The sequence below is a fragment of the Musa acuminata genome, chromosome BXJ2-3 (assembly GCF_036884655.1).
Source record: "Musa acuminata AAA Group cultivar baxijiao chromosome BXJ2-3, Cavendish_Baxijiao_AAA, whole genome shotgun sequence".
In the NCBI taxonomy this organism is placed as follows: Eukaryota; Viridiplantae; Streptophyta; class Magnoliopsida; order Zingiberales; family Musaceae; genus Musa; species Musa acuminata.
Window position 1 is genome coordinate 1,783,823 of NC_088340.1, and position 24,317 is coordinate 1,808,139.

The 24,317-nt window shown below is 37.6% G+C and overlaps 3 protein-coding genes and 1 non-coding gene across 6 annotated transcripts; 2 read left to right on the forward strand and 2 right to left on the reverse strand.

Moving 5' to 3' along the window:
* Window positions 1-2,638: 2,638 nt before the first annotated feature.
* LOC135606817 (uncharacterized) lies at window positions 2,639-6,266 on the reverse strand. The gene is made up of 2 exons (XM_065098103.1): window positions 6,115-6,266; window positions 2,639-5,043 (listed from the first exon to the last, which is right to left on the reverse strand). The coding sequence occupies exon 2, from the start codon at window positions 4,966-4,968 to the stop codon at window positions 3,106-3,108; it is 1,863 nt and encodes a 620-aa protein (XP_064954175.1). The 5' UTR covers window positions 4,969-5,043; window positions 6,115-6,266; the 3' UTR covers window positions 2,639-3,105.
* Window positions 6,267-6,377: 111 nt separating this feature from the next.
* On the forward strand, window positions 6,378-6,449 carry TRNAT-UGU (transfer RNA threonine (anticodon UGU)). The gene has a single exon. It is a non-coding gene; the product is annotated as a tRNA-Thr (tRNA).
* Window positions 6,450-7,365: 916 nt separating this feature from the next.
* LOC135606818 (diacylglycerol kinase 2-like) lies at window positions 7,366-13,812 on the forward strand. 2 transcript variants are annotated; one of them, XM_065098105.1, is made up of 8 exons: window positions 7,366-7,594; window positions 8,431-9,642; window positions 10,742-11,117; window positions 11,218-11,294; window positions 12,153-12,272; window positions 12,356-12,520; window positions 12,771-12,908; window positions 13,302-13,812. In XM_065098105.1, the coding sequence occupies exons 2-8, from the start codon at window positions 8,521-8,523 to the stop codon at window positions 13,452-13,454; spliced, it is 2,151 nt and encodes a 716-aa protein (XP_064954177.1). In that variant the 5' UTR covers window positions 7,366-7,594; window positions 8,431-8,520; the 3' UTR covers window positions 13,455-13,812. The 2 variants fall into 2 exon arrangements, with proteins under 2 accessions (XP_064954177.1, XP_064954176.1); XM_065098104.1 differs by having other exon boundaries at window positions 7,366-7,549.
* A 3,201-nt stretch (window positions 13,813-17,013) lies between these two features.
* LOC135606819 (ankyrin repeat protein SKIP35-like) lies at window positions 17,014-23,456 on the reverse strand. 2 transcript variants are annotated; one of them, XM_065098106.1, is made up of 4 exons: window positions 23,329-23,456; window positions 21,918-22,902; window positions 21,255-21,687; window positions 17,014-18,217 (listed from the first exon to the last, which is right to left on the reverse strand). In XM_065098106.1, the coding sequence occupies exons 2-4, from the start codon at window positions 22,544-22,546 to the stop codon at window positions 17,396-17,398; spliced, it is 1,884 nt and encodes a 627-aa protein (XP_064954178.1). In that variant the 5' UTR covers window positions 22,547-22,902; window positions 23,329-23,456; the 3' UTR covers window positions 17,014-17,395. The 2 variants fall into 2 exon arrangements, with proteins under 2 accessions (XP_064954178.1, XP_064954179.1); XM_065098107.1 differs by lacking the exon at window positions 23,329-23,456 and adding an exon at window positions 23,168-23,313.
* Window positions 23,457-24,317: the final 861 nt, after the last annotated feature.

Sequence of the window (24,317 nt, forward strand, 5' to 3'; positions counted from 1 at the left end):
ACATACTACAAGAATAGATCATGAAGTGGAAAAAGGAGAGTGTCTGAAGTAAAATGGAAGGAGAAAATAACTGGTTCTTGTTATTTGTTATCTTGTACAAACAAGTAAAGTTCTTCATACCTCTGAGCAACTGTGGAGTGAGAAGAAGAAGAGAACAATCGAGTCATACAATGAATGCTTGCCAATTGAAGAAAGCCAAAAAAGTAGGTCTGAGCATTTTGAATAAGGTTGGGTTCTCCTTTTCTTCTGATCTTCGTTTCAAAGCTAAAAAGTATTGGAACCAAGATATGCAATGAAAGCATTCTAGAACCACTCCCTGTCACCAATATATTCTCATTTTGTTCATCCCAGGCTTAAATAAGCATGACTTGAATCATAATGGCAGTGGCAGTGTTGTTTCCTATCAAAGACATCAAAAAAAGAAAGATTGCAGCAGTTCCATTGAATAGAAGACAAGGTTGCAGGGGATCAGTCATGTATCAAGGTGAGGCATTTAGACTGTTCACATGTGGTACAATAACTATTTGGTGCTACCTTTTGACTTCCCACTCAAATAGAACATCTGATGACTGGGCTTCATCAGATGCAACTGGATTGGCCTCTGCTGAACAGATCTGAATAAATGATACATTCAGGAAGATGCTGTCCAAGATTTGGTTGTCCAAGTTCAGAGTAACAAGTTTAAGTCTGCTGTTATATTTGGAGTTTCATACCCAGGAAGAGGTTGATTCTGTGCTTAGTTTACATCAGTACATGTACCTGGATAAAAAGATATTATATGTATGCAAGTAAAGGAAAAAAGAATCCAACATCTAACTTTCCATGGACTCTAAAGTAAACAAAGTGATCCAGAACAAAGGGAAGGTGATTGCATGGGCATCTCTTATAGGTATTCTGAAGCTGACAACAGTCAAAATGATAGAAAAGACTGAAACAATCAACTGAAGCCTTAACCTGCAGCTGAGAATCTCAGTGACTTGTTCTATCTAGCTTTCTCAATCTAGATTATACACAGTTGATAAGGATTAGTGGTTCTTTGCATGTACCTATAACTAGATCTAATAGATATTCCATGTCGACTCCATAATCACTGTTTAATCATTGTTTCAGAAGGTAAATCTCAGTTAGCATGTCAAGATCATACTATTCCAAGTATTTAGTTAATGAAAACCTGGTTTTATTATTCACCTGACAAAGTTTTGATTTCTCAACACCCATTCTATTTGAGTCTACAAGCAGCAACAATATGAAAATAGACAAATACTGCATATAGAACATGATAATATCTAACAGATTTACCTAATGTTACCATTTCCCCAGTCACAGAAAACCAGTAATGATGTGCAAATCCTAGCTATGATATGATGCCTGGATATTCCCAAGATGATATGCAAAGGCAGTATTCTATTGGACTTTGTGATCCAACCATATACTCCCATCCACAGGTTCCCTTGTCAGGGAACAAAGTTCCCAATTGCAATATACAGGTGCCATTAGGAAAGTTGACATATTCTCACAGAACATTACTCCACCTAGAAGTTATAAAATCACATCCATCAAACTCATTTAGGCATCAGATGATGGCTCTCCAAATAAAGCATATCAATACACCAAAAGGTAATCTTCTGTTTATTCTCTACAAATAAACAGAAGATTACAGTGATCACTTGAGCCAGTCTAAAACATGTTCTTGCTCACACTTTACCAGTTATCAATGAGTTAACAGTCAGCAAGTTTCATTTGCATGTATACTTTAGCAGATGCCTGCTTGGATAGATATAAATATGAGCTTCTTTAGCAGATACCTGTTTGGATTAATTGATAAATCGAATTGCCTACACTTTGAATTGGCACAAATTTGGCACAATCCTCGAGAAGTTTACATGTCAAGTTGACAACTAACCAAAATATTTGACAAATAGTCACAGAGCCTTCTTGATTAAACTAATAATGAGTAGAACCAAATGATCTAAAGATGGTTTCTTTTCCTCTCTCACTTAAAATGTTGACCAGCAAAGTAAAATTTTGAACCAAAATCTAAAGCCACAGCAGAACCAAAACAAGAAATAAAAATCTTACCCATATTTCAGATCAACAAAACAATGAGAAAACTTAATTTTCTCATCAATATATACTGATCAAACAATCTTGATTAATTTTCAATACCTTGAGCTGGGTTTTGTTGATTGGCATGGACCAAATGGACTGATTTGATGTATCGTCCAATTGAGAGAAAAAATGACATGATCCCACAACACACACATCTCCCGCAGAACAGGAATCAAAAGGAGTCCCTCCTCCAAAACAAAATAACTTGGAAGCTCTCAATTTGGTTGGAGTGGAAAAGAAAGTGGAATTGCTTCTCCATCATACTTGCTGTTGATGCACAGAACTCTTAAGGACAACTGCAAATAACACCAAGGTCCCAGAAGTGTTAGCTAAACATGTTGATCAGGCCTTTTGCTTCTCATAACTGGGAGGGAAAAAAGAAAACAAAAATCCACACACACGACCTACATAAAATTGGAGCATATTCTAGTCAAGCTAACCCATACCTCTTCCACAATTATGAGAACTAGATAAGCCATCTCTCAACACTAAGACCGCGGATTCACAAATTAATAAAGTAGACTATCCATTAGAAAATAGTAATGTATTTATTAGATGTCAATGCAATTCTAAGATCATTTTTCCATGTCATGACAATCTTAAAGCAACAACACAAAAAAAAGAAATCCAAGAAACTAAGAAGGAAAAAAAAAAACTATATACAAGCGGATATAAATCCAAGCTTTTCCATTCCAATCTCTAGCATGTGATGAGGCCCGAAAGATCAGTTACCCAAATGTAAATAAATTGGATTGCTAGAGAACAAAATGTGCTGTCCGGAATTCCATAAACAGCTAGGTGCCTAAAATCTCAATCTGCAGTTTCTTTGCGATGGGGCTAACCACAACTGAAGACATGGCACAGGGCAATATAAAAGCTGCAGTTATTTGAAAGATCTAAAACAGTGGCGACAGGTAACCAAGAGATATCAATCCTTCTTTTCTGTGCTCTCATTTTCTCAAATTGTACATCAGAGACTGGAAAGCTTCCCGTATCTTAGTACCATGCCTCTCTCACTGCCTGGGATGCTTGGTGCAAACTCTGAAGCCCACGACCCAATGACGCAATCATCGGAATAGAGGGCAATGCCTCAGCAGCACACTCAATCCCATCTCCATAAGCCAGAAGTGCAGAGCAAGCAACCATGCTGCTACCGAAGGTAGCCAATGACGCAAACCTCACTGGCCGGACACCCCTCCTCCTCATAATCTCGTAGAATGATGTCCTCATAGCCAACAAGCTTGTTCTCTCAGCTGATGCTATCATAGTGTGTGTCATGGCACGAATTTTTTCAGCTGATGCTGTGAACTTCAAGGTGGAGGTCTTGGCTCCAGCACTTGTAAGCCCATGTGTAAGAAAATGTGATGAGCCAAGGATATTACCAAGTCCAATAGTAGCTGTCCTTTGCAACTGTGCCAAGCTGAGTTTCAAAATAGCAGGAATTTTGTATGTTGCAAGCTTAACAATTGTAGATGCAGGAACAACTTTTGATAGTGATGATGCACCAAGAACTGCTGTAGCTCCTGCGCCAATTGTTACCACAGGCCTTTCTGCTAAAAGGCCCTTTCTTTTCATGTTCTCAACTACCTTTTCATCATTTGCATCGGGATCATCATCATGATATTTCGTAAAACATGTATCAGTTGACTCTGCAACATTGAGGGGTACAGATGTATTCCAGTGCCTCCTGAGACCAGCCAAGCAACCCGCATCAACTATGGCCACCACAGATCCAAACTTCTTTGCTTGGCTCCTAAGAGCTTGCACAAAAAGAACATGGGATTTCTCTTCAGAAGGGAGCTCAAAAAACTCTATTTCTGTTGAGTTGCTTTTTTTTGTTCTTTCCATCGGAAAACGGGCAGAATTGTTTAAAGCTATCCTTAAACCCTCGACTGCAATCCTGAAAATATATACACTGGATAAAGTTTGAGTATTAACTGGCTTTCCATCATTGATATCAGCAAGCATTCTCTGAACAGAAACCAGAGCTTTTCCGATTGATGGAAGTTCAATGAATATGTCATGTAGATCTGTGAGTAAAGGATAAAAAGATTGTGCAAACAGAGGCACTTTATAATTAAAATTTGGCTCATCTTTTACAGGTACCACTTTGGATTTTGGGTCAGGTTGACCTTCTTTTGAGATTATTAGATCAAGAAATGGAATCACTGACTTAATCATCTCTGACTTAAGTGTGTCATCTACACAGATTCTTTTCGAACTTGAGCAGAGAGCTGAAGTAACTTTTCCAGGAAGCAAGCCACTTGTTTGTATGTGCAACCCTGAGCCCTGACCTCCATCTTTATCATTGTCTTGATTAGTTCCAGCATATCCTTTGTCATATGGTGACTCAAGTAATATAAAATGTGAATCTGTCTCTTCTGCAGCTCTCTTTGCAGCCAAGAAATGGCCATAAAACCCAACTCCAAATATCTCTTGTAAGACCTGACACCCAGCAAAACTTTCATAATGATCTTTGTTGATTTTTTCCATGAAACATCTTTTAAGCACCCCAAATGATGAAGTCGGCACATTGTTTACTCGATCATTTTTTAAGCACTTCTCCTCTGTTCGGATATCAGCCAATACTGACGGAGAAATCTGAGCAACCACAACCTTCGGCTGAACTTCTTTGATCAGATACTCTGCATCCAAGGCAGATTGCAGTGATAGGTTCTGAGCAGCTAATATATACACTATCGAGTCAGAGTCTGGTTCACGGAGAGCAAAAACAAACTGCTTTGTTTTATCTGGGATCGAAAGCTTGCAAACTAGTTGGGCTGAAATTCTCAAATCATCAGCCTTAAATATCGAAAATGGCCAGAGATTTTGCAAATAGGAGAATATTGCTGATGCCATGTGATTGTGAGGAACATCATAAATTACAGAATTCTCAAACCACTAAACTGGAAAGTGACGTTTTCAGCAAAAAGCCTGCAAAAGAATTAAATCCACGAATAAATCAATTAAATTGCAACATCATTCCAACCATACTTCATTGACCATCACATGAGATGAAAAAATATGACACAACGTCTTCAAACTAAATGTAAGGATAAGTGTATGTCAATCATGGTATGAACATAGCTCACATATAGATCAAATATTAGCATTTCTCTATAATGTGATAAAAATTGCTACTGGCTCATCTACATAGACAGCCCAATGCATGTGACTCTTGTCAATGTTACCCTGTGAAGGGTCAATATGCAGCCTTACCCCTGTAGGCAAAGATAATTTTATCATTCTAACACAGATCATCCTCGTAACAAGTGAGCAAGGTTCTGTGGCATCAAAGTTCCCTCTCTTTACGTCCATATTCATTTCCTTTTTGTAAGAGAATATCCACTTCTGAACCATAAATTATATTTATGTTTGCCAAATCGGTGCGACTAAGAACATGGTATTAGCAAATATCAGTGTTGAATCTAAACACTAGGATCAGTGTCATACCTTCATGTTAAACAATTTACAGCAAGAAAATAAAAAAAAGGTGAAATTTAAACATCAATGAATAAACTACGGGATAACAAAAACCTGATAAAAAAAAAAAAGGTAGTGGTTTAAAACCATTGAGAACAAGTAATCAACCCAACTGAGACAGATGGAAGACATTATCTTGTTAAACACTTAGGCCTTAGGTTCTGTTTCTACGTGACACAGAAGGGATGGAATTGGGCGAAGCTTGAAACAAAATTTAGGTTCATGTCCAATCAGAAAACTACTGCTGAAAGAAAACCCAGTAGAAGAACGCTGTAAATCCTACATGTAGGAAGGGTTAGGAGACAAGAAAAAGGGGAGAACTTTTAAGCCTAATGAATCAAACACCGACCAATACTTGCCAATCGGATTACGCTCGGATCCAAATAGCAAAGGAAAGATATAAGAAAGGCATTAGACAAACAACGACACCACAAAATGTTACGCGATGAAACAAGATATCCACGGAACACGAAATATCACTAGAAAAAGATTGAATTCGACTCAAGAGAACAGAGATCATACTATTAAGCATCAGAGACCAGGGGCTGGACAATGAATCACGCCGGCGACGTCGAATCTATCGGTAAATAGGGTTTTGATCGGATCCGATCGACGCCGTCGAAGGAGGAAGAGAAAGGCGTCCTTCTCCGAGGCGAAGGCTTTCACGATGGTTCGGCGATTCCTCCTTAAACCGGCAATGAACAGGTCGGGTATGAATCATCCAGTCCGACCCACTATCAAATTATTTTATTTAAGTATATACTTTTCAACAACTATTACCAAGAGCCCTTATAGCTCAGTGGTAGAGCGTCAGTCTTGTAAACTGAAGGTCCGTAGTTCGATCCTGCGTGAGGGCAATAATATTATTAACAGTTTTTTAATATTAAATTTAATGCTATCCTTCAAGAATTTTAGTTTGTTAATAAATCTTAAATTTTATTAAATTAATTGTTGATTAAACGTTTGCATTTTATCTTCCAACGAAGCGGAAAAAGGGAAAAAGAAAAAAGATTGTGAGAAATATTGGATAATATAAGGGGAAGATGTCATTTGTATGTTCAAGTGTTGGATGACGGATGGGTGCCCATATTGCATGACTTGGCTTTGGTAGCAGCAGCTCAGACCCATCGCGAACAGTCCCCATCAGCTATGGCTTAGTAAACACGGAATTGGATCTCAACTATAAATATGTATTGTCTCGACTCAACATCATCGAGTAATGGGATCTCAAGTTCATATCAGTTTCCATCATTTTCCGAATTCATAAGTCAAATCTCACAATGAATTCGCTCGCGATGAGACCGCATTAACAATCGGAGAGTCAAAATATACATCAAATGACGCACATCTTAGATAGTAATAATAGGAATAACTATGTTTATATACATAGTTATCAGGGCATCTTTTCTACTGCGTTGTGACCGAGTCTGATACGTTCCTTCTCTCATTGAAGGCGCAGGTCTCGTCGCTAGCGGAGTTATCATCAAGGCTTGCTTTCCACTATGCCGTGACTGAATCACCCCGGAAATATTCCCGGGTTGACATGTACTCTCATGTGCCAGCTATAGCTACACGGCACGAGCCAGCTCAGGCTCTTTCAGACGACCACGTCACCCGAGAAAATTACTCGGTTTGATTCGATCAAGCTCGGGAAAACAAAAGACCATCCGCTGCTTTCTTTTACGGAGTCGCCGACCCCGCTTGACCCGTTAAGAAAAAGGACGCAAACGTCCCGAGCACGCTGTACGCGCACATCGAATGCAATGTGGTGCGATGATGATATAAAGCAGTCGTCGGCCTCGATGGCCACCCCGCTTTCCTCCCGTTGCGGGTTCCCTCGCCACCTCTCTTTCCCTCTCCTCCTCTTCTTCTCCTTTGCTTCGCCTCCAAGACAGATTCGACCGATAAATCGTGTAAAAGGGAGAAGAATTGCGGGGTTTGGATTTGGTTTTTGGTCGTACGTATCTCATCTCTTCCTCTTCGTTTGCAGTTTGTATTTCCGGTAATGTGGGATCGACCGATAGGGTTTTCCTTTTCCCTTTTCACTTTCCCCATTCTTTCTCGATTTGAGCTTACAAGGGTCCCGATCTTAAGAGGGATTTGCAGCCGTGGTGTCGGGTTGTGCAATTGGCTTCATGATTCTTGAATCTCTGTTGGGATTTTTGTTCTTTCTGTTGGATTTATATTGGTTTCCTTGGGGATTCGTTGTTGATCAGTGCTATTCTGTATCAATTTGGGCTTCTGAGTTACTTGTCGTTTCTGTGATTTTTCTCGTGATTAAGCGTCTCAGGGCGGAAGTCTTTTTACATGAAATTGCTTACATTAAGCTTCGGTAGCTTAAAATTGATCTGCCTGTCGGAATTATGGCAAAGGTTCTCCACCTTCGACGTTGTCTGGGAACCCAAATCTTTAAGAACTACACAAGTTCCTGGATGTTTGGACCTTTTAACCACTAGTCCGGCTATTTCACCATCATTTTCTATTATATATGTTAAGCAACCATATATGTTTTAAGGGTGCAAGTATAGCCATTGAATTTTGTTAAGTTTCTTCTCCATGCTGGTGTATAATTTTCTTTACTATCGTTGTCTTATTGAATTAAAGTTTTCTTACAGTAGGTCAGAGTGCATCATATTACAGTAATATGCCACTTCTGGATGTTTTTGGCTGATGCCATTGAACAGCAACAACAAAATCTTTTACATGTCTTGATCTAAATGAATCTTGTTATCTTATGTTCATCTGGCAGTTCATTGAACTTAATTGTTTTTGGAAGGAGTAATGGTATTTTTGTACTTTAATTAAAATTCTCGGTGGTGATTGGGTTCTCTTTTACAGGTTTTCTTGGATCTTCAGAAACCTTTTTCTTGCTAGAGTTATTTCCCTCTTTTGACTATGACCTGATGAGTGGAGCAACTGAGGCTAATAATGATGGATGTGGGTTCTACACTTCTAAGAATGGCTACTGAGACCGGTGTTTCAGGATTTGGGATTTTTGTCTGGCTTATCACTGCTGGATCATTTGCACTTCTAGCTGTTGTTTATGCATTCCTGAAGTTTCAGAGGCAGGCATCGCTGAACTGGGTTAAAGCTGCAGCTAGAGAAAAAAAGAAAGCATGGGAAAATCTAAAATGTCCAACATCTCCCCATGTATGGACAGAAGACAATTCTCATAGTGGTCAACCATCTGCTTGTTGTGTCTGTTTATATTCATTCGTATCCCCACAAACTTTTGGAGACGATAGGACATGTGATGTTCCCATCCACCGGTGCTCTGTTTGTGGTGTTGCAGCTCATTTTCATTGTTCTGGGTATGCCACAAATGACTGCAAACATGTAGCACAAGCTGGTGCATCTCGCTTGCTGCATCATTGGTCAGAGAGATGGGTGGATTTGGATGAGAACTCTGAGCTGTCCTGTTTTTGTTATTACTGTGATGAACCCTGTGGTATACCTTTCCTTGGTGCTTCTCCTGTATGGCGCTGCTTGTGGTGTCAGTGTCTTTTACATGTCGATTGTCATGCCAAATTACTAAAAGAGACTGGTAATGTTTGTGATCTGGGCCCTCTTAGAAGGCTTATCCTTTCTCCTCTTTCTGTGAAAGAAATGGGTGGAAAACAGGGAAATAGTGGCATGTTGAATTCTATCAAGGAAGAGATCGTTGCTTCATCAGTGAAGGGTCGCATGAGGCGGCGACGGAACCGAAGTAAATATGGGAGCAATCATTCAGCTTCCTTTGGAGTCTCTATTAATAAATTGCAGAATGCGGTGGAGGAAAACTTGCTACTTGAACCAATGCTTAGAAGTCTTGCTGGATGGAGCAAATCTAATGAAAAGAACAACAGTACATTGGCAAGTTTTAGAATCACTAGAAATGGTCACCACCAGAAAAACAAGGAAACTGTTGCTGCTAATGGAAAAGACTACTATAATCTGGTGGATCTGCCGCAAGATGCTAGGCCACTTCTTGTTTTTATTAACGGCAAGAGTGGAGCTCAGAATGGAACTTCTCTGAGGAGGAGATTGAACATGTTATTAAATCCTGTACAGGTCAGTGTCCTTTATGTTGCTTTTTGGTCATAATATATATTTTCTCTCCATTCACCATATTATTTTAATTGGGTCAGTGATATTTTAGTGCGAGCATTTATGCCCTGTATATGAGTTTGTTTTCCTGTTTTATGCTCTTAATTTTTTGTTCTACCTATTGTTACAAATTGTGTGCAGCAAGCACATTATGTTTAAGGGTCTTCATGTAGGATAGCAGACATTAGGCACTACAAGCACAAAATGATCCAATAATATAAACCCAAATTTATCATAGCAAAGATCCAAATATGAAAGGTTCATATAAAGTTGAGGACACAAGTTCCCCAGAAAATAGATTATGGATATGTTATATGACATCAAAATATCAAAACTTAACATGATATCCACTTGTAGATTCTGCATGAGAGTGAGTGGGAGAGAAATAGCGTGGACAAGGGAACTAGAGAGACTGCAGGCAAGGGAGAGCACATGGAGGAGAGAAACATTGTGGACTAGTGCATATGGTAGGATTGGGATAGATGTTTGACAATCATCTTTTGCCAGGTAAATAGGACTTGACAATAGGTCAAATATAAAGTGTAAATCATTTTATCATGATATTGGTCTATATCAACCTTATATTAAAATGACTATTGGAAAAAAAAAATGCTATTGGACTTGAAGCACATGCTAGAATTTGTAGCATAATGGTCAATACAAGAGCTGCTGGTCTGCCATGGCCTATTATAGTAGGCTGGTAGCTATAAGATCAAATAACATTACGACATTGCTACATACATACCAAGTTCATAAGCCACGATCGCTACCACAGCAGAAATCACTACAGTCACTTTTTAGAACAAGGCATTTTTTTGTAGTGGATATAAGCGGATAAATATTCTTTTTTATTCTAATGACTCATGGACACTCATATTTTATATGTTGGCCAATTTAAAGTTGTTTGAATCAAATACTCATTTATAAGATTTTATCCATCGTATGTATATTTGTTCTAGTCTTTTGAGCATACTGTTATAGTTCTTCCTAACTTGAATTAGTATATATAGTCCAATGAGTATTTGAATTAAAATTTTGCTGATTATAAAATGTATCTTTTCAGGTCTTTGAATTAAGTGCTACACAGGGACCTGAAGTTGGATTAAAGTTGTTCCGTAATATCCAATACTTTAGGATTCTTGTCTGTGGTGGAGATGGTACTGTAGCCTGGGTTCTCGATGCCATTGAGAAGGAAAACTTTGAATCTCCACCTCCTGTTGCAATACTTCCCCTTGGCACAGGGAATGACTTGTCCCGAGTTTTACAATGGGGAGGAGGCTTTTCTTCAGTTGAAGGACAAGGTGGTTTGAGAGCTCTTCTTCAACATATTGACCATGCAGCAGTTACGATGCTAGATCGTTGGAGTGTCACAATTAATGAACACAATTCGGAGCAAAGTGAAAATGCAAAGCAAGCAAAGTTTATGACAAACTATTTAGGTATTTTTGCTTACACTGTTGGCCGCTTCTATCAGCACTTGAGTTTACTCTAAAGCATATCGAACTCTTATCTGCATCCCCTTCTACCCTTCTCAAATAGGCATTGGGTGTGATGCAAAGGTAGCATATGACTTTCACATGACTCGGGAAGAAAGACCCGACAAGTTCTATAGCCAGGTAATTCAATAGTTGACTTCAGATATATTAGGGTACTCTATTTTTCTAATTTTGTCTAATAATGTTTCTATGGGGGGTTTATCATATTACTGCTTGACTTTGCTTCAGTGTTATATTTGTCTAATACCAACAAAATCACCTGTTTGAGACAGAAGACTCCTTTAGTAATGAACTCTAGTTTCTTCCTCTTCTCTTCTTTTCTTGTTTTCCAATGAGCAACTGTATCTGCTCTTTCTGATCAAGGCATGGCTTTATCATAGTTACAAATTTACAATGCTTTTTCAAGTACGAGACAGTACCTTTATGTTTAAAGAATACATCTGACAAATCAATAGGTCTTCTTTCTTTTGTTGCCAACCAAATGATAGATGACATCCCAGAACCTTAGCTCCTGACTGTGTTGACATTGCATGTAGGAGTTCTTTTTGAGTTGGAGCTAGTGTCTATTTCACCTTAACAGACAGATTCCCTGTATACTAGATCAGCTTTTGTGTCAAGATATGTCACTGTGAAAGACTAAAATCATTTGTCTTCTGCTCATAAAGTGATAATCTACACTTTATTTTTGGGTTCTATACATATAGAGATGAGAACAAAGAGGGGATTATGCCATGAAAACCGTAGGGTATTGTTTGAGCACTTGCAGTATAAACTCGTGCTTCATGGAAGAAGCTTTCTTAGCCTTCCAGTTGAAAGAGCCATAATTAAGAGGAAGAAGAAAGATTTCCTTATGGCGAGCTGTGTGCTTTTCAATGGAATTTATTGAAATGGCCTATTTCGTAATACAAGCTGTGGCCAGTATCTAATTATGCTACTAAAATATGCTATTCCATATCTGAGCAATAACCTATTCTACAGTTTGTGAACAAATTGCGATATGCCAAAGAAGGCGCCAAAGACATCATGGACAGAGCTTGTGCTGATTTACCATGGCAAGTTAAGCTTGAAGTCGATGGTCACGAGGTTGAAATCCCAGAGGTTAAATCATACTCCTGTTTGCTAGCTGTCCATATAATCATCTTTTAGAGTCTGTCTTATTTTATATATATATATTTACCCAGGATGCGGAAGGTGTGCTTGTGTTAAATATCAGTAGCTACATGGGAGGAGTGGACCTTTGGCAAAATGACTACGAGCATGATGATGATTTTGACATGCAATCAATGCATGATAAGACACTTGAAGTTGTATGCATATCCGGGACTTGGCACCTTGGGAAACTTCAGGTTTTATTCCTTCTCTTCTGATTACAAGAAACTAATGTTCTTTTTTAGGTGCAACTCCTAAGTAAATTTGGAGAAAACTAAATGTCACATAATATTTCTCCTCTTTTTTATTTCAAACAGCTGTCTTTTTGCTACAGGAAAGAGAAGCGTTGTAAAATTTATTAGGTTTATATTTTATCTAAGCATACATGCAGACAAACATTTTTTATAGGTTATCGTCAACAAATTTGACCTGTTCAGTGGTAAACAGGTCGGACTTTCACAGGCCCAAAGGTTGGCCCAAGGAAAAGTAATAAGGTTACACGTCCACAGTCCATTTCCTGTTCAGATCGATGGAGAACCATGGATCCAGCAACCTGGTTGCCTTGAAATAACGCATCATGGCCAGGTAGTTTTTCTTCTCATGTATACCTTCAGCCTGTTGATAATATATCTAACAGTAAACTTGGAAAAATGTATACCATGTGGAGTCTCATATTGTTAGCTAGTCCTTTGGTTTTTCCTATTAAGATGTGTCATTTCTTTTGTGAATGGGAGACTTTTTTCCATCTTGTGTAACCCTTAGGCATTAGAATCTTTGTTGCTCTCCATCAAGCTGGTAATTGAAAACAGCAAACACTAGATAATATATATGATTATAAACGGAGCTATCAAACTGATCCGTAGGTCTTTCTTAACTGTTATTCCAGTTCCAGTGTATCTTGGAAACATTTAGTTGCAATTGATCTGAGTATTTACTGATCAATTTTATATAAAACGAACCAATTAACTGCTGTTACAGGTGTTCATGTTGAGGAGGGCGTCTGAGGAGCCTACTGGGCATGCTGCAGCTATAATGACAGAAGTGCTTGTAAATGCTGAATGCAGCGGCCTTATCAACAGTGCCCAGAAGAGATTGCTTCTCCAGCAAATGGCACTTCGGCTATCCTCCTGACCCACCATAAATCCACTCTCTCATATCAGCTTGTTGTTAATGATATAGGAGATCGAGAAAACGTTTTATCTTTCTGACATGAAGATACTTCTGCTTGAAGGATGTGCACTTTGAGAAGGTTTTGCACTTACCATGTGAAAATTTCCTTCTACAACCCTTTCTTACACTTGTCGGCCACATAGTTCAGAGAAAAAAAAAACCTACGAAGAGAATGATGTAAATTCATTTCATTTCAGAGTTTGTAGAGTTTTACTTGATGGGAGTGACGAAGTTGAAAGATGCCAAATTTTGTAATCAGAGAGACATCATATGAGTTGGATATATAGAAAGAAAAAAAGAAGTGCATATTTTTGACGAACCATCATTTTCTTATTTACCTCAAATTGTTGGGAATATTACTTCTTGTTCTTTTCTTTTCTTTTCTTATATTGGTTGTTTTCTTTTCTTTTCTTATGTTTAAGAGAAAGAATTATATTTAGTTGGAGAAGATAATCCAGAGTTAACACGATATCCTTCTGTATAAGTTTTGTAAGTATAAAAATTATAATTATATTATTATTATACAAAAAAATTGAATATCAAATAGTGATGTATTAAATTTATGATGAATATTTTTTGATATTATTTAGAAAATCTTTATCTAATATGTAGATATATCGTTATTGGAGCCCAAAGATATAATGATATTAATCTGTAAAGAGAATTAGACTCTCATTTTTTTCTCTTCTTATCTTTTAAGGACATGACTGCTATGAGCAATAAAGAGGATATAAGAGAAAATTTATATATCTTTAAATAACTAACTGTTTCATTCCTATGAAGATCATATAGCGACGAATCATTTCATAATTGGATTTTCCTTTTATTTATCGATAATCGTAATCAAAATTCAATCAAATCTATAATATATTATATTTAATTAAATATGATCACATAATCTAGCATTCTCCCACTCTAACCATAAATTAATAAGGTATAAAAAATTTAAAATAAAAATAAATAAAATTAAATTTTATTTAAAAATAATTTTACTTAATTAGATTTTAAAACTTAAAAAAAATTATACATAAAATAAATTTTATAAAATATATTAATAAATCCAATAAACATAATATCATATTAAGTTTAACTATCAATGCGAGTCATAACGGTTGTATTTGCATGTCACTGATGCCATAATTCCTTTTATGTTTCATAATATTGTTAGTCCTTCCTAATATAATAAAAAATGATTACTATAATTTATCTTGTTAAGACAATCTTATTATATATATTCAATTATAATATATATATATATATGATAATAGAATTAAATAACTTTAAATATGCAAATAAGAATGTCAACTATAACATTTACTCAAATATATATTACTATATCTTTTATCTCACAAATTCCTTGCTTAAGTTTTAAATAAATGGATCGGTAATCAATATAGTAAAACTTAAGTTTTTAATTAATATTAATTATTTTTGAACTCTTTCTCTAACCATCGAGAACTTTACATCATAATGCTATCAGAATACTTACTATTCTTAAAAATGAAATTTCTACGATATATCAAAAAGTATATTCAAGAATTTGGTAATTGAGTCTAATCATACTAAGTCCTACAATAAAATTTCATAGTCATAAACTAAGTGACCATAAATCTAATTGTTATATCGTCCTATATTACCCATTCAATCAAGTTTCGACTAAAATCTCATTCGCAATCAATTTTTTTATATATAGTTATTAGGTAATTCAACTAATTATCAAACACCATTTTGATCTATTGATTTTTAACTCTTCTTTTATTATATCATACCACTTTTTAAGATCGTTTTCTTTCATAGATATATCACATAATAATAAAAAAAATAAGTCTTCTTTTCTTTTGAGATATTCTTAAAACTGTCGATTGTGATTATTATATAAGTTCATTAGCATTGATATTAATATTATGTGGGAGTTTATCAATGTTATTTTTTATTCACCCTCATCAATTCTTTTAGTGATTTAAAAAATACCAATCTCTCCAATATAAAATGATAAAGGAATGTCAATCTGAATTTTCTCAATATCAAGATTAAATTTTAAGATTTTCACTCCCACTGATTTGATATTATCAAAGAATCTTGCATTACCATATTTAACTATCATTGTACTATGATTAGGACAATCAAATATATACCCATTTAAATTTTTTGGATAAATAATAAAATATTTAAAAATAGTCGTTGAATTCAATTTCTTTTCATGTGAATACCGTTATCTAACAATTCTAAATATATAAATATCTTAAGTTGAATTTCCTACTAATCCATAACTAAAAAAAATTGATATAATTAACTTACTAGAAACTCCATTTAAAATATATAATAATCTCGTTCTATTGTGAAACAAATATGGTAAAACATAATAAATACTTTACGTTTTTAAAAATCTAACAAAAGAATCATAATTGTAATTAGGTTCATTATATCTACAATAAATTTATCACCCCTATCATATTTGATAATTTTGATTTTTTATCTAATTATCTCTTGATTTTATTTATGTACATCTAAAGGTGTTAATAGCTTGAGATATTAGATAATCATATTTCAATAGATAATATGTAAAAATAATAAACATATACAATATTAAAGAGTGTATGAAACTATGTTTCATTCTAATATTTGATTATAGAATTATTATAAACTCAAAATTCATATTAATTTTGTACAAACCATGATAAAGAGAAATAATATAGAATTATAGGAACATAATATCAGATGAATCATTTGTATCGATTATTATCGTTATCGTCTTAAAATGATTTTCTATAACGATGAATAATATTTAAAATTTTAATATATTCAAAATCTTAATAGGTAAAAGACTCTTATAAATTATTAAAAAAATAAATATAATTTTTAAAACTTTGATATATTCTCATCGTGAGATGGCAGGACTATGATATCACATCTCAACTTTCGGACTTAGATTATGACAGAGGAAGATGATTGTATCACCACCAATCATCTGCTACGTAGTGAGTCATGTCAGTGTATCTAAACAGGTAGCAAAAAAGGTGCTCGGATTGGATATATTACAAGCAGACAACCATCGCTCCATGGTAGAGACAATGGCTTCCTTCGTCGTGAGTTTCGACTCATCATCTTTCGTCGCCCTCGACGAGGCCCAAAAACCCTCAATGAGCTCCCCATCTCCTCTCGCTCGCTCTTCTAAAACCTTAACATCAACCTTGTTGGGTTTCAGATGACCATAAAAGTGTTAGGAATCCTATGTTATATTATCTCAATAGATCAAAAAGACAAACCAATTCATTTCCGTGAAAAAAAAGTATTCTCATTCCTGGTTGGTCATTATCTCCAATTTTTAGGATACATACTCTAATCATCTTTCTTTTCTGAGAATAGAACCAAACAAAGTACCAATGTGTCTTGTGTTCTTCCATAGACTCCAACACTGATGGATGATTTTGACTTGTACCCTATAATTAAGAGCTTGTGCAGCAGCAGCAGCATGACATTCTACACCTGCTGTAACTGTCCAAAATAAAATGACGAGACATCCCAAAAATATACTTAACACTAATACTGCAGTGTTGTAATAAGCAGCAGATTCAACTTGGCTTGGTACATACTGCAATGGGGGGTTGTAGAAAGCACATTCAACTTGGGTTGATGGAAAATTTTAGAAAGGGAGCTATGCAGCCCGGACAAGGTTGGGTATATCACAGCCCAAACCTACTCTGATGAACAATCTTCCTATATAAACCCTCCTCATCTTACTACCATTAAAATTGTTTCAGACATCCTCCGGTGAAATCATCGAGGCAACTCTCTAAGCGAAAGCACAGGACAAGAAAAGAACAACAGGATATCCATAGCTAACGGGCTAAAAGCAAAGCCTTCTGATGTTCCTTGATTCCAGGCCTTACTGGCTAGTTTAGTTACCTGTATGCGGCACGGGAGACAGTTGGAGCTTGCAGAAAGAAGGTAGGCAGGTGATGCTCCAAGATTGCCATTAGCTCTCTAGTCTGGCTGTTCTTGCTCACAGGCCTTCCGCTGACCCTATGAGCAGCCTCCACAAGCTGCCCTCTTAGTTTCTGCGGCAGCAGCTGCCCACCAGCCTCCAGACACTCCCTATATAATGGAAGGTATGCTATGGCCGTCACCAGGGGCTGCGGCAGGTCTTTCAGATGGATGGGTGAACTGCCCCTTCTAAAAATCCTCATGATATTTACAAAGTGGTCTTGCCCGAAACGCAAGCCCTCGGCAAAAGCAGCCTCAGACCAATGCTCCTTCAGAAAAGCTCTCAGGTCAGATGCCACAGACTCATCACTGGACCTCGCCATGCTGTCAGCCACAGCATATGTTGCTGCAGGATCACCAAGGAAGTCGCTGCGAAGAAGGAACACAACACCATCTAGAGACCCGCTGCTCCTTTCCCCTGCTGCTTTTAGGATCTCAATGCTGAGGGCAGCAAGGACATGCTGCGGGATGTGTGGTAGAAGGTAAGCTGCAATACCGACCTGGCTGCTAGAGGCAGCAGCAGTAAGGGCAAGGCATAGCTCCATGTCCTTACATCCCCGAGTTACAAACCATTGAACTACCTGCATGCAGCCCCTCTCTGCAGCTCGCATCAAAGGACCCAGGAAAGCCCCGGCATTCCCTTCTTCAACCAAGCACTCCATGGTTCCAATTTTAGAGTAGTGAGAAGCAAAACCCAGGGCAAGATCAACATCAACATCCAAGCTGTTCCTTTGAGCAATCTGAGGGAAAAAAGTAGAAGCATTTGTTACTTAATGATAAAACTGCTCAATGTAGAAGCATTTGTTGCTTAATATTTTAAATGGATCATCAAGCACACTTTCTTCCATGGTGGATATTGCACATGAAAAGAAGGATATGGATAATGACTGTAAAAGAAAGAGACGGACAAAGACAGAATATGATGTAGATGTGCCATTTACAATTATAACAGAGAAAACACATAAAACTATTGCATAAATGCGAGTCACTGAAAAATGTTTTGAGCACAATTAAGTACGAAGCTCTTCTATGAAAACACTTGAAAGTTTTTTTGATAAACTGAATCAGCTCTTAAAGGTTATGTGATTCACTAGAGCCAGTTGGATCCCTCAAGAAAAGGAAGGAATCTGCAACCAGAAGAATATGCCTTTACACCTCCAATCAAAATCCTGACCAACTAAAACATAAGTAACCATCATCATGCAACCAAATTATATGATACGAGAGAACCAAAACATAAAATGTGATATACATTTTAATAACTTAAGCAGCATGCTAGTATTGAAAAGCACTGCTAGCTCAATAATGTCATGTGCCAACAGATATTTACAAGGATGTCTTATATCAAAACACTGTTACAGCAAGAAGCACATAAGCCAGCCAAAAGCCAAGAACTTTTCATGTATGCTAGCTAGAGTACAAACACATAAACTAAAATAAAATTGGAAAAATATGTAAAGGAAGTGAAGGCGCTAGAGAATGTTGGTTGTCCTCCTGTTTTATACTGGTCATTAAAAGAAATTGTGAAAAATACTATTATCTTCGTCCATGTGCATGTCTAGGCTGCACTTCCTACTTTCATCTGTTTCATCAATATGATATGCTGAACTACTTCAAAGAGTGCAGGTATCATAAGCATCTATTTAACATAAAAGGCACCATCTTCCAATTTCATATGGACCATTTAGCCATGACAGTCCTACTTTGAACAGGTGTCTGCAGATATTCTTGCATATTATTTCAATTGTTAGAGCATAATTCAGCACAATGAAACAACAAAGTTTATGAACAAACAAGATCAAGGAACAAAATTCTGAGCCATGATCACAAAATTCAAATAGCTAATTGAGAATATGCTGCCTTGAAAACTTAAATAAAGGATATTGCAATTTGCAAAATGTTTAAGGGATACCTATGATATTCCCAACACTGCAAGCCAAAAAGTTTAGTGTGCTCATATCATTCTCACACCAATGAAGGCGCTACGTCTGTAAATAATTTAGGGAGTGGCACCATGACAAAAATGCCATGCTTTGGTCATATAGCACAAAAAATGTGATGGAAATTGCTTCTCCTAACTGGCTTTCTCTAGTTCAAGAGAAAGGACTCCGGAAAATTAATTTCAAGCAACACTGGAAAAAAAATACTTATAACCACAGAAAATTTAAAGATCTGTTTTAATTTGGGTTTTGCAGGATCCTTTTACTTGTAGGATTCTAATATACAAATCCTAATTAGACTATGCAACATCTAAGGACTGAGATACTCTTTACAATTAGTTGCTGTCCACATGTTAAAAACCAGAACTGAAGGTACTTTGCCAATCCCTATGGAGTGGTGATCAAGAGTAGTCTGATCCCTTTTCTGATGAGGATCAAGAGTTGATGATCCCTTCATACTGGAACAAGACTTGCTAGTCCCTGTCTGATCAGAACATTCACAGTGTCACAGTAAGTGGGACATGTCAAAGTTGTTTGTGGAAGAGTGTGCAAACATGCTCTGTAACACTGCCTTCCAATTTCCTCAAATATTGTATCACATGCTCAATTGCCCGCATAATGTTGATACGTTCCTTCACGTGTCAGTAGACATGCATGTTGCATCACCTTAACCAAGGTGATTGTCAACAAATGTGACAACCAAGAAAGGTAGACAAAAAAGGAAACAAATATAGCTACCAACCACGAGGAACTAGAAAGAAAGGACTGGCTGGAAGGGAGTGAATCTGAGGAGAACATTAAGCAGGAGAAATGCATCTCCAATTTCTTGTTTTAAGTGCTATAAAAGCATTGAATTAATCAAACATTATGAGCAAAACAGGCTATAAAGTGTCCTATTTTAAGGGTCAGGTCGCTAACACAAAGTAGCAAACCTTGATAAAATTACCATCATTTTATATCATCATCGTCCAAGCCTTTTATTGTCAACACAGGGTTAGGTATAAAGCAGAATTGTAAATCAAGAAGTTACTATGAGATTTTTATTTTATAGAAAAATATCAGCTAGTTCTCAACATATCCCAATGAAATCAAGAGGCACTTCTTGGGCACTTGCCTCGGCACTCAAGCGTGGCAAGGCCTGAGCGCCTCAATTCAGGTTTGAGTGAGCACCTTTAATTGGGTGCCACTTAAGCATGTGCTTGGGCCCAACCGCCGAGTGGCCTAGGCACTCGCCTTGGCCAAATCGATTTGATTGAGCTTGAGTTGAACCCAAATTAATTGACTCGATTCAACTAAGCCAGATAATCTAACTTAATCGCCCCCCTGCCTAACCCACTTTGACCCCTTTCTTTAACCTATTCCTCATCTTCCCAATGTGTGTGCAAGGTTGTCGGTCTCCTCTTCTTGGCACATGTGCAAGGTGGTGGCCAGTGGCCAACATTCGTGTGTAAGGCAGCCCACCAGTGCCTCCCCTCTCGTGAATGGTGGTACCTTCTCCTCTTTCCTCTCTCTCTCCCTTCCACTCCATCTCTCCATCACTCTCCCCCTCCAAGCTGCGCGGTCCTCAACTCCTCGTGCCCCCTCGCATGCTGTTCCCTCCTCCACCTCCATCGCTCTCCCCCTCCTAGCCACTGGCCTCGAGCTCACACCCATCCCCACAAACCCCCCTCCCCTCCCTTTTCTCTGCTTCTTCCCAACAAAGCTGCTGCTTGTGAGCTCTCCACCTCTCCTGCATCTTCCCGACAGCACCTCCACCCTTTGTGACAGATAGCTACAATAGAAGTTAAAGCATCTTAAGAAAATGCACTTTAATTCCATTCTAGAAGTAAATTGATACCTGTAGTAACATCCGTACTAGTTCTGTACTCCCAAATCTTGATGCTTCAAGAAAGCATTGGTTTACATTATCTGCCCCGCCTTCCACAAGCATTCCCAATAATCCTTGTATTGCAGTTGCTGATGTGCCAGATGCCCAACCAGGTTCAAATGAGCTAGAGAAGAGAGTAAGAGGGAAGCATGCCGCATCAAAAGCCTCAGTAAAATCCTTTCCGGAAAGATGGTTGCCAGCAATATCCAAAAATGTCTTAAAGGCTGACAATTGAAGTTGGACTTCAACAATTGTGCTGTGATTTCTTCTACCCTTGTTCTCCTGGCAACGACAATGAATTCCGATGCACTTCAAAGCCCATTCTGTGAACTTCTGGACCTTGGCACCAGCTTCTGCCTTCAAAACCTCATCACTATGACATTCTTGTAGACGTTCATGCAACCTGATAAAGAAGGATCAAGAGGACACAAATTTCATCATCCATGGAACATCAACAATACAGTGTTTCCTACTATAGGAGAACGAAAAATAGCAACCCACAATAAAAATTCCACCAATGTAAATGCACAAATTCTTCAGAAGTTTCCATGAGCAATCGAAAGAGATTTTGCAAAGAACAACTACTCATGTCCAAGGATCGGAATCGGGATTGTTGGAGACTTGGAGCGTTACCTCTGGGCCATGATGCCCACAGTATCAGCCAAACTCATTGTTCTGCTTTGACACGCAGAAACACATGAAGCCAGAAATGATGTCCTGAGGGCTGCCCTCGTGAACTCATTCGCTCCATTGGCAACAATCTTCTTGATAAGCCCAGTAATAATATTCAGTTCCTGTCGACTCGTCAGGAACCATATAGAATCCAATGCTATGCACAGCATATCATTAAGTGTTTGTGGATCTGCCAACTGAATCAGGTTCTCAGCTAGCTCAGAATCCTGGGAACTCACTACTCTCTGAAACAGGCGGCCCAGCTCGATCCTGTCCTGCCTACTGAGTTTCTTCTCTTGCTTCCATTTGTCCTTACTTCTGACCTCAGACTCCTCCATCAAAACAGAGGCTCTTGATCTGATCTTCTTGGAGCCACAGCCATAATCTTTTGAGATCAGAGCGTCCTTTGTCAGGAGAGGAGCCTCCCTCGAAAAGACCACGGTGCTTCCCTCACCCTTCTCACTCCCGACATTGTGGTGGTCATTCATGCAACTGAGAACATCATTCTCATCTATTTCCATCTCCGAACACAAAACATCCTCTGCTTGATTATCTTTCACCAAATGCACAAGATCCATCTCCTCAACCATGATCTTATTCTCGCCCACCGTTTCTACAACACTAACAATATTATCTACTCCCTTTTGAACAAAAAACCAACTATTTGCAACCGAATCACTCTATCCAGCTCTTTCGATCACATCAACCATTTCCATAAGCAGCAGCATCGAATCAAAGCCTTATAAGAAAACAACCAAAAGGACAATTTCCGAACCAAAATCCCCCTTTAAGTACGGCAAATTCCACCTTCCATGAATCACGTTCCGGTCAATAACGAAACAAAACCACCAGAAACAGCATCAACTACAAAGAGAAAGACGTAGATGATCAGGCAGCACCAGCAGCTTCTTCAAACCCTAGACACTCCCCATATCTGAGACGGCACCTAAAAATAAGAATACAAAATTAAGTGAGGACCTGAAACGAGAATCCGATTCATCACAGCAACTATTAACCTAAAAAAGTAATCTTTACGACGACAGAATCCGCGACCATACTAGCGAGAACTAAAACCAACAAGAAACCTATTTGTAACCAAGAATCGATGGAGAAAAGGGGGGAATCAGGGCTCGAAACAACGATCCAATTCACCACAACCACCAAAGAACCGGAAATTCTAATCGAGAAAGGATTTCTACGATAGAACATACCAGCGAGGAAGGAAAACCAATATAAAAAAAAACGATTTTTAACGCAGGAACGAGGGAGAAAAGGGGGCAGACGCAGCAGAAAATGATTTAGGGGGTACTCATAATGGAACAAAAGAAGAAAGATGCATGAAACCGAGAGAAAGAGGGGCAAAAGGAGCAACCTTTAAAAGTATGAGTCTGAACAACGAGGAGGAGGAGAAGAAGGCAAAGAGAAAGCTTTTGTTTTCTTTATATACCATTTTGTGACCACTCGAAATGAGAGCTGAGGAGGAGGGAAAGTGGACATAAATTATATATATATATATATATATATATATATTAGCTAATAATAACAATAAAAGTGAGAATGGGGGAGTGAAAATAATATATATTTATTTTACATATCTTGTTTTATTTTTCCTCTGATAATAATAGAGAAGAGAGAGAAGTATGATTGATGTTGTTTGTATGTGTGAGAAATATTATTAGTTCACTTTTTATAAAAGCCCATGAAAGTGTGAGTCACTACAACATAAGATCCCACCACCCAAGACATCTATTTGGAGGGTGGGGACCTCCCCAATTGTTTAGGTTGGCTGTGGCTCACCTCACTCATCTAGAAGACTCTCATTCTCTCTCTCTCTCTCTCTCTCTCTCTCTAAATTTAGATTTTGCTTCTTACTTTTTCTCTCTTTCATCAAGCCATCCTCCATCCACAACCATCCATTCCCTTCTCCACAAAGTCTCCCAACCAACACTGGTTTGCTTGGCTATGCTTGAAAGAAGGTTTCTTGGCTGAATTGGCTACATTAAGAGAGAGAGAGAGAGAGAGAGAGAGAGAGATGCATGCATCTTAATAAAAGGTTTTATTGGTTTATCTCTATTAAGTACAACTATTCAATTCATGCATGTTTACTTTCACTTGTGAAGATTTTTATGCATGCAAGTGAAATTTTATACACAAAAAAAAAATTGATGCATGATAACCATATTATATTTAGAATTAAGTATTAGGATTTTGAGACAGTTATCATGATCATCTGTTTTCAATATAATGGACTTGAGAAGTTGAAGGATTTAAGATCTACACAATCTTTAGACCTTCAGGAGATTGGACAAATGGTTGGCTTTTAATCTTGGATTTAATTGGAATTATTTTGGGGGAGAGTGA